The 16,260-nt window shown below is 40.4% G+C and overlaps 1 protein-coding gene across 3 annotated transcripts in view; it reads left to right on the top strand.

Annotated features, from left to right (window-relative positions):
• prex2 (phosphatidylinositol-3,4,5-trisphosphate-dependent Rac exchange factor 2) overlaps positions 1–16,260 on the top strand; it is a 248,085-nt gene that overhangs the window by 118,160 nt on the left and 113,665 nt on the right. For all 3 annotated transcript variants that reach the window (XM_048596382.1, XM_048596381.1, XM_048596383.1), the window contains 3 exons: positions 3,557–3,642; positions 12,280–12,416; positions 14,700–14,817. In XM_048596382.1, coding sequence (XP_048452339.1) covers positions 3,557–3,642; positions 12,280–12,416; positions 14,700–14,817 — 341 coding nt within the window. The remainder of the gene's footprint in view (positions 1–3,556; positions 3,643–12,279; positions 12,417–14,699; positions 14,818–16,260) is intronic.

Below are 16,260 nucleotides of genomic sequence, written 5' to 3'. Positions count from 1 at the left end.
CCCACAGCCCCTTCCCCACACCGGGCCTCCATCTGACACTGCTCCAGACCCACAGCCCCTTCCCCACACCGGGCCTCCATCTGACACTGCACTGAGCCCACAGCCCCTTTCCCACACCAGACCTCCATCTGACACTGCACCGAGCCCACAACTGTTGCCACGTTCCCCACGATGCCAACACTGCTACACTCTCTCCAGAAACTGTAAAGATACAACAGGTCTAATCCTACTCTTGTGAACTCCAAAACTGCTGAACTTGCAGAGAATATGTAAAGATACAAGGCTAAACTTGCACAATTTTCACAAATTACCAATGTACCAGTAAAAAAGTACTCCTGAATATCTGCCTCCTTTTACGCGACAGGGATTTCATGGGAAACTCTGTCAGAAGCTGACAGACAAATTTCATTTCATTTCAATGGGGTAAAGATGCTGTGATAATGCTGCTGCCATTCTCTGACAACCTCCCGAGATGATGTCTGTCCCAAGTATTGTGCAAGCGTACTGCGCACTGAAGATCGCTGCATTGGGGTGTCTGCCAGTGACCTCTGAGAGTCTCAGGCTTGTTTCTCTCCTTTTCGGTAGAAATGGGCCTGGACACCAACTGCTTGTCAGCAATATCCAGCCTGATACTGAGTCCAAATCAGTTGCAAAGCAGCAGTACTAACCATGCCATGTGAAAAAGTTCAGAAACCAATTATTGTTGAGGTCATGGGAGGAAAGGAAAATCAATGTCTTTATTTTCTTATTTGATTTGATTTATTATTGTCACATGTACCGATATATAGTGAAAAGTATTGTTTTGCATGCTAACCAGACAAATCATACCTTATCTAAGTATATCAGGGTAATAGAACTGATGCAGAATATACTGTCACAGCTGCAGAGAAGGTGTGGAGAAAGATTAATCTATGCGAGGTTGTTCATAAACCTGGTAACAGAAGGGAAGAAGCTGTTCTTGAATCTGTTAGTATGTGTTTTCACACTTTTATATCTTTTACCCAATGGAATAGGGTTATGATATCCAACCTTAGGATAATGGAGGTGCTGACTTTAGCTGGGTGGCCACGCATGGTATGATTATTTTGGAATGTATGCAGCTTTTTTTTTAGAGCACCAACAAGTGACAGCATTAACTGGTGGTGTGTGAGCTTGTGCCTATCATGTTTGTGCTCTGAACTGTGTAGCCAGGGAAAATGCCAACAGGAGAAGATAAATGGAGGTGATTGATTCCTGAGCTCCAAACTAGAACCAATTCTAGTCAATTAAGCCTGTCATTGGCTGAAATCTATGACCCAGCTAACTGTTATTTTCACTTGTATAAGAAAAGACCACGTCCCCAAGAAAACACTTGATAGTTTACTGCTGACAAAAATGAACAGTTTTGCTCTTTAGCAATAATTCTACTTGAAATTCAACAGAAGGGAGATATTTTTCTAATTAATGTTTGTGCAATTTGTCATTTTAAATCTTGTGTTTTCAAATAAACCTGTTGGACTATAACCTGGTGTCGTGTGATTTCTGACCTTATCCACCCCAGTCCAACGCTGGCATCTCCACATCATGACTTTAAATCTTATTCTGGACTATCAATCTGATTTGTTTTTGTTCATGTTTTGTAGAACCAAATAATAAGAACACATTCTGTGTAGTTTTGTTAGTGTAAAACTTTCTTCAGTTTGGAATTATTCTTTAAATACATCACAATATCAAAATGTGATCACAGGAGAATCAATTAGTTCAATGGGTCAGGGAAATGAATGCCACAACCTGTTATATATGAATTATGCTTTCTTTCTCTTTGGCTCTTCACTAGACAGAGTCATAGAGTCACACAGCATTGAAACAGATCCTTCAGTGTAACCAGTCCACACTGACCATAGTCCAAAACTAACCTAATCCTACCTGCCTGCATTTGGCCCTTTTCTCTCCAAATCTTTCCTATTCATATACTAATCCAAATGTCTTCTAAATGTTATCACTGTACCTGCATCCACCACTTCCTCTGGCAGTTCATTCCACCCATGAACGATTCTCTGTGTAAAAAAGTTTCCCCTTGTCCTTTTTAAATCTTTCTCCTCTCACCTTAGCAATATGCCCCCTAGTCATGACATCCCCCACCATAAGGAAAAGACACCTGTTATTCACCCTATCCATGACCCTCATGATTTTATAAACCCCAAAAAATCACCCCTAAACCTCCTACACTCCAGATGCACTTACAAGTGAAGCGGCCACTCAAACCTCCTACTTGGGCTATTTGCCTTTGTTTCATGGCAAGACCTACAATTGGGTTCTACAGTGCAGCTGTCCCTTAAGCGCCCCACAGTGTGAGCTCCATTCCATCTATTTTGATTAATCTTGTGTTGGATGACTGCTCAGCATACTCAGAGAAATGAGAGTGGGATGACGATGATCATCCTCTCCTGATTCGTTTAAGTGCTAACTGTCAGGTTCTGCCTCCTGAAGTCATAAACTGCTTCCCATTTTGTCTGTGAAGACCTCAGCCCCCATCTGACAGACTAGCATCTGGCAATGAATATTTGACACAATAGCTCAGCAGATCCACTTTGTCTTTGCAACCTGGGAATTAAACATTTTTGATGCACTGAATTGGAACTTTTGTAATAATTAGAAGGTGGTCAGAGTCTGATCAGAATACGGCAAACTGGATTATAGCATTGTGAAGATTTCAGGTTATTAAGGACAGGATTGACGACAAAAAAATGTCAAGTTCAGAATGCAAGATTTGAGTGAGATTGGGAAAGTAGACTGGAGAACGCTATTAGAGGGGAGAATCTATCACGTTGATAACAGTGCCATGCAATTTATTGCACTCACTCTATTCTTCAGTATTTTCTCCATTTTCAACAATTATCTTTTTTAACATCTGTTACACTTTGAATAAACCCCACATCTATCCACAGTATAATTTGTCCCCCCCACCCCCCCACAATCTTTGACTTGCAGTTTGGGAAATAGCAGCATAGTGGTCTTCACTTTTCTTTTCATTTGGCTTTAGGAGCAGAAGTGTCACCCCAGTTTTAGTTTTGAAATGTCTAAACAGCCCAGTGCTCTGCTGGAGGGAAAGTGTAACTCCAGGATGTATATATCACAAAAACATTTGGATTTCCTTTCTTTCTTTGTCCCCTCTTTGTGTTAATAAACTTGTTTGCCTTTTATTTTTCTGTTCTTCTGAATGGTCACTTCTAAGATGTGAAAAGGCCAGCAGAAATGCTGATTGAACTGTTCATTCCCAAATGTTTATGTTTGCCTCAAACAAATTGCTACTTTCATTCTGACTTGTGCCATGGGACTTACAAAGAAGCAGCATAACGTGAAGGAAGATATTTGTACGTTGCACTGTAGTGTCCTCCCATTTACAGAAATGACCAAAATTAGCTTGTGCTGCCTCGACCAATGTTTTATGTTAATCTGTGTCCTAATTAGATTGTTAGAAACCACTTTTAAAATGATTCCTTTATTTTGAAAAGTTTCAATCTTGTAGTGTTTGTGAGAAAACTGTAATAAAGAGCAAATGGATTTTATTTAACAGGACAATAAAGATTCCAGACTCTGCAGATGGTCTTGGATTCCAGATCCGAGGATATGGTCCATCAGTTGTTCATGCAGTTGGCCGAGGTAAATCGAGAAAGGTTTAAAGCTAGTTACTTGCAAACACCTTCAAATAGTTGTGCCCTGGTTTCAGTTAAAGGTTAATCATTTTTAGCTACTGTTAGCCTGGCACATATTCTCGATAGTCAATTTGTTTTCTTTCACATGCTGTGCTTTTAAACTTGCAATTTATGTTCTGTGAATGTGGAGCATGCAATTAACCATTAATGAATATGGTGAAAAGTGTGTTACAACTCTGGAATGGTGGCCCAGAGCCATCTGTACTTGAGCAGTTCTTCATGCGTATGCAATTGATTTCTGTGACATTGATTGTATCTTGATCATGTTAGGAATTGTAATGTAGCAGGCAATAGATCTTCATGTATACTCATCTGTCTATATTCATTCATTGAGAGTTTACAAATTTACAACGGTTAACAGGGCTTGAAATATCCACCTGTCCCATATTATCCCATGCTATCCAAAGAAAAGAAAATTGACACAGGTTAATCACTGCCTTGCCAATTACAAGGTGGCTATAGACATCTGTTTGATTGCCATTGATTGCGGAACCTCAAATCAATGATTAAAAGGTTGTTTTGTTTTATAGCACAAACAAGGAAATACTCTATTTGTTTCCTTTTGTAAAATGTAAATAAATGTGCCAGAGAGAGGGTTCTGAGAGCATTACAGTAACATACTGGTGCTATAGGTTTTGGCAAGGTTTGACATTTACTAGTCTTACTTGAACTGTTTAATGATACAAATCAAAATTTCAATGCAGTATTCTCTAAGTATACCATTAATCCAAGTGAGATCTCTGGAATATTGTCAAAGAATCCCTCCTGCAGAAATCTTATTCTGGCTACAGAAATTCAGAGGATGTGATGATGTTTTGATTTTCCTCACATGCACATGCTGCCCACCTTGCTGTGGCATTAGCCACAAACACAACAATCATTTTAAAGCGTTGTTGTCAATTATAAAGTATAATTTGTAAACAACAGAAGACTGCAGACAGATATCCTCCAGGCCCTTTCTACAAAAAATTGACTTCATCGATCTACTTTCTTGAAACAAGCACTTGATTTTTTAATATATATTCTGTATAAGCAGCTAGAAACATTGGATGGCTAAGAAATCTGATTTTTGAACTATGGGTAATATTGATTATCCTCAGACATGATTTCTGCCCATTGTGTTGTGTGGGGCAGCCACTGTGCTAAATGAAATAGACTCAGAATAAGCCGAACAGCTGTAAACCCATGAAGTGGTGTAGGCCATCGGCAACAGCAGCACAATTCATGGCCCAGTACATCAAATACTGGCACCTCAACGTGAATGCATATAGAATAGAATATTCTAGCAATATAGAATGCATATTAGGGAATTGAAAACTAGAGGGCATAGGTTTAAAGGCGAGAGGGGGCAGATTTAAGAAGGACCAGAGGGTCAACTTCTTCACACAGAGAGTGGTGTGTATATGGAATGGGCTGCCAGAGAAAGTGGTTGAGGCAGGTACAATAGTAACATTTAAAAAACATTTGGATAGGTATGTGGATGGGAAGGGTTTAGAGGGATATGGACCAAATGCGGGCAATTGGAACTAGCTGAGTGGGCACCGTGGTCAGTTTAGGCCGAAGGGCCTGTTTCCATGCTGTATTACTCTATGACTCTATCATTCCTAGCGAGCAGGGATTCAACTTTAGTTCAACGAGGTGTGCAGGAGATTATGCCAGGGTCAACATCAGGCATATCTAAAGCTGAGGTGCCAACCTAATGCATGCTAAACAGTGCAGCTGGCATGCAATAGACAGGGACAAGCAATCCCATAGTTAAGTATCAGATCAAAACTCGAAAGGCCTGTCACACCAGCTGGGAACTGTGATAGAAAGTTAGCAACTAACCAAAGGGAGGAAGCCGCATAATAAATTTAGTTATCCAAAATGATAAATGTCAAGTAGCACTCATGGTACTCAAGTGCCCAGCAACAACTATCTCCATTAACAGGGCATCTTAACCATATTCTTTTGATATTCAATAGGATGACCAGGCTGAATCCTTCACTGCCAACATTTTGGGATTGCATAAGCCAGAAGCCTATTTGGATGAGCCATATAAAGAATGTGGCTATCACAACTGGTCAGGGGCTATGAATTCAACATTGAGGAACTCACCTTCTGACTCCCCAGCATCAATATACAACAAGTCAAGGGTGTGATGGATTGCCCACCACTGCTTGTGTGAGTGCATCTCTCTCCTGCACTGGTGCACAGTGTAACAGTGCATTTTATGTGTAGGATGTACTGCACCAACTTACTAAGTTTCCTTGTCTCTTGCACACCTCTACAACTTTGAAGCACCAGGGAACAGACACAAGTGAACACCAACACTGGAAGGTTTCCTTCCAAGCCAGACACCATTGACTTGGAGAAATATTGCTGTTGTCTGACTGTCGCTGGGTCAATGTTCTCGAATTCCATTCCTAGTAGCACCATGGGTGTTCCTGCACTGCATGGAGGTAGCTCTTCACTGCCTTCTTCTGAAAAGTTAAGAATAGGTAACACATACATCTTTGCTAATTCCACAGCACAACAAAATCAGAAACAGAGAGTGGCTGTTGGGTTCAGCCTGATACAGTGGTGTAATAAACTTTGAGAATTGGTGCTGGGTGCTAAATATGATGGCTGAAAGCTGTCCAATCTTCAGATGAAGGAAGTTGGTTTATAAATTGATGAAATATGAATACACAAACACTGAATTGCATTTTTCCTTTAAAAACCAATTTAGTCAAACCCATTTGGAATAAATTATTAAAAACTAATTTAATTCCCAAAGTTTTAGATACTTGATTTGCAATGCAAAAATGATTTCAGCTGATCAGAATAACCAGGAAACCATCATACAATTTACTTTCGTCAGACAATTGATTGGAAGGTTTTGGATAGAAATGCATGGTGGAAATTGGTAATAAATGATACTACTAAGACAGCAAAAAAAAATCTAATAAAATAAATAGGGAATTGATGAGTGTGAATTAAATTGTGAACAGCACATTGTCCAAAGGATGTTTTTATTATAATTCTATATTTGGTTGATGACTAGAGAAGTAAAAAATTGCAGAAGCTGGAATTCTGAAATGTAAACTGGAAGAACTTAGTTCTGGCAGCATCTGTGGAGAGACAAACAGAGTTAATATTTCAAGTTAGTGACATTTCATCATTTTATGACCGAATTTGGAGGGCTGCATCAATTTCTTTCTTGCCCCACTCCGCCATTTTTTGTAACACATTTTAAATGTAATCAGCTTGATGAGTTGGTCAGTTATATTGGTTTTAGGCTGCATCTAGTTCAGAAACAATTCCACCAGATTTATTTAGTCAACAAAAATAATTAGTTCAATGCAATAAAACGTACTCAAGCAAGTATGCAATTATTATTGACAAGATGGGTATAACTTATATTCTAACATTCCAAACTTAACATGAGGCAAATATAGGTAACACCCAATAGCACACATGACACATGGCCAAATCAGATGTGTGGATTTCTCAGCAATGTCCCCCACACTGTGGGTGACCAAATCTCATTGAAATGTCACAAGAGATTATATTCTTGACTTTTGACATCCTGGCTTTCGAACTTCATTGAGAGCTGCTCTGTCATGGACTGCCTCAAAGACTACTCATGCTTTGGTGGTTCACCTTCCTTGGCTTGGTCTATGCACTCCTGGATTCAACTCAATATATGCGAGAGCACTACACGCACTCCCTCACAAACTAAAGCTTTCATCACAAATAGTGGGCTTCACCAAGCCAGTACTGCCACTGGGTTTGTTTCCTGAGTTCTAATCGTACTCACTTGCCCCCAGCTGCTAGGGACTGTCATAAACCTTGCAACAACAAAAGCAACACTCTGATCCCCGGGAAAACAAAACGTTGCATCCAATGGTTGGATTTAAAATAATGCAACCCCTGGAACTGTCTGTTCCCTGGAAGAGAATATTTTTATTAAGAGCTGGCTCCTGCAGTGCAAAATACATACAAGAATTAATCACAATCAAGAGAGATGAATCATTCATTTATTTTATGATTCCCTGGCACAATACTGGTATCCTAATAGTGTTGTGTGCGTAATGGCAAATACTTAGTTGTAGCTATCTAAAGGATTTTTGGCTTTGCACAAAGAAATGTCTTTGAATAATTATTTGTTTATGAGAATTAATATCTTGAATCTAAAACACAGAAACAGGCTATTTGGTTCAAGTGCTGTACAATACTGCTGTACACAGATCTTGCCCCACTTCAGTTATCACTTGTTAGCCATACCACACCCTTCCATCCTCTTAGGTACGTGACTTGGATCTGGTGAAGTTATCTAGCAACAAGTTTACTAGGTGAGGTCTGGTAAAGAAACACCACCTTCATTCTTTATTGCAGGCGTAGACTCAATGGCTAAAAGACCTCCTGTGCCATTTCTTGTATTCACTTGTGGGTTGTGAGCATTGCTGAAAGGGCCAGCATTTTTATAGCCCGTTCCTAGTTTGCTCTTGAGAAGGTGGTGGTTAACCAGCTTCTTGAACTGCTGCAATCCACATGCATTAGGGAGGGAATTCCAGGATTTTGACCCAGTGACAGTGAAGGAACGTGATATATCTCCAAGTCAGGATGGTGAGTGGCTTGGAGGGGAACTTGCAGGTTGTGGTGTTCCCATGTATCTGCTGCCATTGACCTTCTAGATGGAAGTGGTCGGGGGTTTGGAAGGTGCTGCCTAAGGATCTTTGGTGAATTTCTGTAAATAGTACACACTGCTGCTACTGAGTGTCAGTGGTGGAGGGAGTGGATGCTTGTGGATGTAGTGCCAATCAAGCAGACTGCTTTGACCTGGATGGTGTCAAGCTTCTTGAGTGTTGCTGGAGCTGCAGCCATCGAGGTACGTGGGGTGTATTCTATAGCATTTCTGTCTTGTGCCTTATAGCCGGTGAACAGGCTTTGGAGAGTGAGGAGGTGAGTTACTCGCCACAGTATTCCTGGCTTCTGACTTGTTTTGTAGCCACAGTGTTTATATAGCAAGTCCAATTGAGCTTCTGGTCAGTGGTAACTCTGAGGATGTTTATATTAAGGGATTCAATGATGGTTATGCCGTTGAATGTCAAGGAGCAGTGTTTAGGTTCTTGTCATTTGAGATGTCATTGCCTGGATTTATGTGGCAGAAATATTACTTGCCACTTGTCAGCCCAAGCCTGCATATTGTCCAGATCTTGTTGCATTTGAACATGGACTGATTCAGTATCTGAGGAGTTGCAAATGGTGTTGAACATTGTGCAATCACTGATGTGTATCCACTTCTGATCTTATGATGGAGCAAAGATCATTCATAAAACAGCTGAAGATAGTTAGGCCTAGGACACAGCCCCAAGGAACTCTTGCAGAGATGTCCTGGAGCTGAAATACCTGACCTGCAACAACCACAACCATCTTCCTATGTGCTAGGTATGACTCCACCCAGTGGGGAGTTTGTCCCCTGATACCTGCTGATTCCAGTTTTGCTAGGGGTCCTTGACAGCACTTGGTTGAATGCAGCCTTGATGTAAAGGGCTGTCACTCTCACCTCATCTCTGGAATTCAGGTCTTTTGTCCATGTTTGCACTAAGGTTGTAAAGAGGTCAGGAGCTGAGCGGCGCTGGCAGAACCCAAACTTGGATCTGTTCGGGTACATATGTGTTAGCAATGTTACTTGTGTGAGGATAAATCAAAGCTAAGTCCCAGTTGTTGATTAATGAATGATTGCCTTGTAGTTGACTGAGGAGTGTACGTGGTTAGTACTTAGTAAATGGCAGCATGTGAAAATGCATAATTCTTGAAGTGACTTTAACAAATTCTCAGCTTCTCCAACCTTAGAGTTACTCTGGAATACCCTGGTGCCTTGTGAATAGATGGTATCTGTCTGTCTACATCTCCTTGACCAAGGCCCCCAGAGTAATGTGTGAACACCTTGTTGCGCCATTGCCCTATCTTTCCCTGGTCGGTATTATTTCAGTGTCTGTTCTTTTGGAAGGTGTTGGATGATTTTAGGTCATGCAGGATAGGGGTTAGCTCCTTGTGTGTTTGGATTCCTCTTTGAAGTGTGCAATTCTTCAACACCTTGGATGGCATCACGCTACAATCTTCCAGAATCCCCGCTGTCTGCCTGATAGAGTCCTAGAGTCATACAGCAGGGGAACAGACCCTTTCATTAACTCATCCATGCCGACCGGGTTTCCCAAGCTAAACTAGTTCTATTTGCCTGCTGATGTTGGAAAGTCAGTGTTTCCAAGGGGTGTGCGAAATGGGGGAAGTGGGAGTGGGGGCTGGTGGGAGTAGGGGGTGCCGAGCATTTTTGTGGGATGAGCCAGGGTATAAATAATGCTGGCTGGAGAGGGAGGTGGTGTCAGGTTGTGGAGTTGGATCTAAGTGTTGGTGTGGTGTGAAGGAGGCGGATGAATATAGCGCAGAGGAGATCTGGGGGGCTGGGGTGGTGATGGTGGTGGTGGGGTTTTGGTTGGTTAACACTGATATTAGTGTGAGGCTGTGCAGTCTCAAAGACTGTCAGCTCCAGTTAAAACATCATCAGCTAATGGACTGAAGGCATACCTTCAGGGATAAGACTTCAGTCCACGATGTAACAAAGCACTGGAATCTCACTCACTCCCTGTCTGCCTGCCTGTCTTCAGTGATGTATCCTGCTGGAACAGGCAGCAAAAGGTGCATAGGGCCAAGAGTCAAGTATTAATTTGGCAGATTACATCAGAGTCTGATTGCATCAGATCTGATGCACATATTCGTAAATCTGCATTCAGTGATGAAGTGGTAATATTGAGCTAGGAGGCCTGGATTCAAGTCCCATATGTTCCAGAGGTGTGTAATAACATCTCTGAGCAGGTTGATTAGAAAACATCATTTTTCTAATCCTGCATTAGATTGAAGTACAAATGGTCACTTCGATCAACACGAACAGCTCCGAGAGCTCCTCTCAGTCTGTTCAAAACAGTAACAACAATTTGCATTTATACTACTTTCTTATTGTACAATATGTCCTTCGATGCTTCACAGAAAAGTCTAATCAGACAAAATTTGACACTAAATGTATTTTGAGATGAAAAGCATGTTTTCTATTATCTATTTTTCAAACATTGTGCTTTCTTTCCTTTTCCATCTCTGATTAGGCTTTGCATAATTACACATTTGATGGATGAAGTGACTTTTTAATCAGCTTCTGATTATTTATATTCCTTATGTTCCTGCCTTTTAGGTAACTGTCAGTCTCTATATTGTGTTGTCTCACCCACTAGTTCCACTATCAAATTCTACCGTGGGTATTTTATATGAAGCTATACCAGATTTTTAAAATAATATTAACAAGTTCATTTTCATTGCTTACATTTGACCAGAATGACTGACTCTCTCTGCTTTATCAAGCCTTGTGGTTAGGATATAAGTTGAAATTTTATACTTGTTACCTTCTTTACATCCTCTATATTTATAATTGAGTTTTTTTTAGGAATGTAGGGTATTGTAATAGTTGTGAAAACAACAATGATAGAAAGAGAATTATGTTGGTATTAATATAAATCCTGCATAAGTTTTCTAAATGATCACTCTTAGTGAATTGCCTGCTGTAACTTTCTAGCACTCACTGGCATTTTATTGTTGATAAGATGAAAGGAATAATATTCATTAAATCATTGTGTAATATTGCATTAACAGTTAGTATTCTCTCCAGATAGAGAAAAAATATATATTGCCTTGAATTTTTCAGTCAAGTATGAAAAGATGGTGCTTACTGTTGGCTTGAAAAACGTTTTTCACAAATATAGTTGGCTCTCTGGCATTGATTTCCCAATATTATGATGTCACTTTTGTTCTGGATCAATCTATTGGGGATCTTTGTTATCCAGGAACACTGGAGTCATCAAAGAGGGTGTTCAGAGGGATTGGTAGCACAATGTTGGTGTCCCTACTCCTGGGCAAAAAGTTCTAGTTGCACTGTCCCAGAGATGTGTTATAAGATATTCAAACAGGTTGATGACAAACATGTACTGATCAGCCACAGAGATTGAATAATTCTACTGGGCAGCAAACCAGAATGTAATAATCTTTCGCTTTTAAGTCATTTTTCAGAGAGGAAAATAAAAGATTGTCAAATACTTATCAGACTAAGGCAGCAACTGAAATACTAAAAACCTTTAAGAAAATACGTTAAAAGAAAAATTAATTTTTTTAACTATCTATGGAATCTACTCATGGAATAGAGTGAATTCTAGACTTTTAAAATGAGTGTGTCAGGGACAGATTGTTCAGTAATAGTTGTGACAGAGTATACGTCTAAAAACCCAATTACACCTTATTCAATAGGGCTATTCAGTGAATTGGAGATTGTATTGACTGCATTTTCAAAGGCTGCAACAGCGTACCATGTGGAGAAAGAGACACCTTCTAGATTTTAGCCATTGCATGTGCGAATATCAGAATTTGCTATCAGTTAGAAGACAAACGCCGACAGTTTCCTGTTTTGGCAACTAGAAATGATGGCTAATAATATCCATTTCATTTGTCTGAGAAAAAAGGCACCAAGATCAGCTGTGAGCAGCATTTGTTCAAATGGCGTTTATTTGCTAATGTACAGGAACCGTGGCAGCTGTTGCTGGCCTGCATCCTGGACAATGCATCATCAAGGTAAATGGGATTAACGTCAGCAAAGAGAGTCATGCAAGTGTTATTGCACATGTGATAGCCTGTCGCAAATACAAGCGCCCGTCTCAAGTAAGTCACTTCATCATCTTAACATCTTTAGCAAACTAATTAAAAAAAGTCTACTAAGGATATTAGGGTTCTCTTTACATTTTGGGAAGAAAGATTTTATGTCTTTGTGGGCAACATAGGCATTGTATGGTAGAGGTCTGGGATCACATATAAATCTGTATGTGTGTTAATTAGTAAATATTTAGCTATTCCTAATAGACTTTGGTCTTCTAATCAGAATTTAGCAAATTAAGTGCACCGAAAACTTAATACAATCACAAGGATTGAATGAAATTATAACTTAGAAATGTCATGGTGGTGGATCAGAACTTTGAGGTATTGCAGACATATTAAACTTTGAATTACAAAATGTGGTTTATGAAGGACAATGTACAGCCAAAAATGACTGGGTGTAAATTCAGTAGCTGTGTTTTGAGAAGAACCCTGGACTGTCACACCTGATGGTGTCAAGAGAACATTAAACTGCACCATTTTAAAGATAGAGTGACAAATCAAAACCACCTGGATCTCCTGTGATTACAGACTATTGTCACTGTCCCCACACTTGCCTCCTTCCACCCCTGCCCTGACTTGTGCAGAGAGCCATCTCCTGTGGACTATATCTTAAATTGTGGACATATTATGTTTTCCCCTCTTAGAAATACACAAGAATAGGCGTTGAAAACTTATTACAATCCTGTTGTGTTTATCTGTGTTAGTGGACTCCTCTATGCTATGAAGGTCATAGATAAAAGAACTTCATCTAACCTGAAAAGCTGCTCAGCTACTGATGCTATGCGTATTACCCAATATTCTTGCCCACAAAGACGTAAAATTGTCTTGATTAACAACCTGTTGACTGATCCGTGTAATTTTCACATTTATCTTTCTTTTGGACTCATTTCTCATTTCTAATCTGTGTTGTGTAATTACTCCTTATTGTATTTAGTAACTAATGAACTCTCTCTTTCATTAACTGAAGACAGCCATGGTTTAATTGCCTTCTTTTAAAGCACAAATGCACGTGGTCTGGGAGAAAAGCAACACAAGGGTAGTGCCCTTTTGTAAATTAACCTTGTTGTGACCAACCAAGAAGGTGGGTGGACAAATAAAGGGAGCCAGTTCAGCCCCTCATCACCTGGGAGTTTGACAATTTGGGATATCCTGTCTGGGGAATGGTAATAAATTACAGATAAAAATGATGGAAAATTTATCTGGAGACTGGTTGCATGAAAGATACCTTATTATTTTGTTGCAGGAAATAGAACTGGAAAGGAACTATCTCAAATGTGCAACTATTAATTTGAGGTTTTTGCATAATACTGTTACAACTGTAAAGAGGTTAAAAAAACAGCATCAGGCACAAAACATGATGGTGTTTAAGCATTGTGCTTTATTTTCCTTCTGGGCATGTTAAGTATTTTTATTGCAATATGCAATATCATGTACAAGTTGTATTTAGCGGAACAGGTAAAGAATGCAAGGAACATTTTATCTACATGCTTAATAGGGAATGGATCTGAAGCAAAGAGGTAACAAGGTGTAGAGCTGGATGAACACAGCAGGCCAAGCAGCATCAGAGGGGCAGGAAGGCTGACCTTTCGGGCCTAGACCCTTCTTCAGAAAAATGGATCTGAAGCCCCTTGCTCAGTCGGTCCAAAATACTAAATACAATTTTTATTCATATAAGGCTATTTACATAGAACCCATCAGAAAATCTTCACAGTGCACCTTGGTCAACTGGAAGCCTGATGAAGACCATTGGCTCTTAAATGCAGAAACCTTGGTTAATATTCCTTTCCTTTCAACAGGTTGCATACTTAGATGAATGCGTGCCAATGTTCTTGAGATGTGCTTTTACTTGAGCTGAGTTAGGATGGACTGAATCTGGGTGGGTACATGAATAGAAGGGTTTAGAGGTTTATAGATAAAATGCTGGCAAATGGGACTAGATTAATTTAGGATATTTGGTTGGCATGGCCGAGTTGGATCAGAGGATCTTTTTCCATGCTATACAACTCTATGGCTCTATGAGTTACCAACTGGAAAATAATTCATGATAACATAGGCTTTCCTCTTACATGAAAAACAAAGTGAATGGAAAGTGAATGTCTTTGTCCTGAACATTTTCCACATTGCCACAAGTTAAGAAAAACGAAATATGCAGATTTCCTCTTTTTCACTTTGACTCAGCGTCTCTGCTTTTAAAGGTGTTATCTTGCAACAACAATCAATCGTGAAGTGTGGAATAAAAGTGATAAAAGGAATTGCAATCATGTTCTATTTCTCTTCTGGTTATATTAGCAAGACTCTGTTCAATGGGTTTACAACAACACAGAAAGTGCCCAGGAGGAGCTGCAGAAAACCATTTTAAAGACCCCACCCTCTGGGGAAAGCGAGGAACAAGATGGATTTAATGAAGGTATGTCTGAGTTAGATATTATTTGTGGGTGACGCTTTAAAGGCACTCTTGCTTCCAGTTTGCACAATGTGAATTTTTTCGTTATATTTCAAAACTAACTCAAACAACTTCACAGTTTTTCTAGTGGAAGTAATCCTTCATCTCTGTTTTAAATAAAATGATCTGTGAGTGCAAATAAATGACATTCTTCACAGATACAGTGTTCATTGAATCCCTACAGAGTGGAAGCAGGCTATTCAATCTGCATCAATCCTCCAAAAGGCGTCCCACCCAGACTGACCCCTATCCCTGCATTCCCACAGCCAATCCACCCAACCTGCACATCTTTGGACTGTGAGAGGAAACCAGAGCACCCAGAGGAAACCCATGCAGATGCAGAGAGAACATGCAAACTCCACACAGACAGTTGGCCAAAGCTGGAATTGAACGCAGGTCCCTTGGACTATGGGGCAGCAGTGCTAACCACTGAGCCAATTTGCCAATCTGCAGTCTTTCTGTACTTATTCCTTTCTGAGGTATGGTCCCAGAATTTCTGATGGCCAGACAATCATTATTTCAGTGTGGCTGGGAGTTATGCATGGGAACCCTATGGAATTCCCGTTGTAACACTCTTGGAAGGAATTGTGGGGAAAATGAATTTTCCACTGGGCATTTCGTCCAGACTGGGAACCCACTAAAGTGTCCTTCAAAACCGGAGACATCAGAGGGTTCTGCCGAAATTAAGTGAAATAGGTACTCGGGAAATTTTAGATTATTCAATATGTGGTCTAATTCCCGAGTAACTATTAAAGTGACCACATACTTACCTCTCACATACACCTAAGTACATCTCCAGTGTACCACTGACACCATCCCGGAGGTGAAGGCCTCCCTCCCTTGCTTTTGACCTCTGTCCCCATCCCTGGTTCCCCAATCCCACACTCACCGGGCCCAAAACCTCTGATCTCAAATATGCTGAACACCCTTCCAGAACCAGAGTGCTCCCACCACTGCTACTGAGTCTGCCCTGAGCGATACCCCACCTCCCACTTCCAGCATCCATCTCTGGCCCTTGTCCCCTCCCCAGCTGGCATTCTATTCATCTGGCCCTCCTACCCCTCCTGGTTCCCGATCTGACTAATATCTAAAAAGGAGCGTGCCTTCCTCTTCGAGAGAGCTCTCAGATTCGGTGTACCTCTCTGCATTTAGGGAGACCCAATTGGCCCTCCTCTCACAAAAATGCAGTGCTCACTTCTATGGTTAAAGAAAAGGAAGGGCCAAGTGGCAATTGACATGAAATTGCCATTCCTCAGATAACCCTGCCAATGATTGAGCAACACTGAAAGGAATTCAGCCTCATAGTTATAGGTCTCAAAGTGTCTTGCTGTTTCACTGAATACAGATTTACGAGTATGTGTGTCAGCAGTTTGAGTTTATTGCTATCTTTATATAGTATGGCAGTTG

This window comes from Rhincodon typus, chromosome 4 (genome assembly GCF_021869965.1).
Source record: "Rhincodon typus isolate 14 chromosome 4, sRhiTyp1.1, whole genome shotgun sequence".
Taxonomy (NCBI): domain Eukaryota; kingdom Metazoa; phylum Chordata; class Chondrichthyes; order Orectolobiformes; family Rhincodontidae; genus Rhincodon; species Rhincodon typus.
The sequence above is the reverse complement of the archived record's forward strand: the minus strand, read 5'-3'. Positions and strand labels throughout refer to the sequence as shown.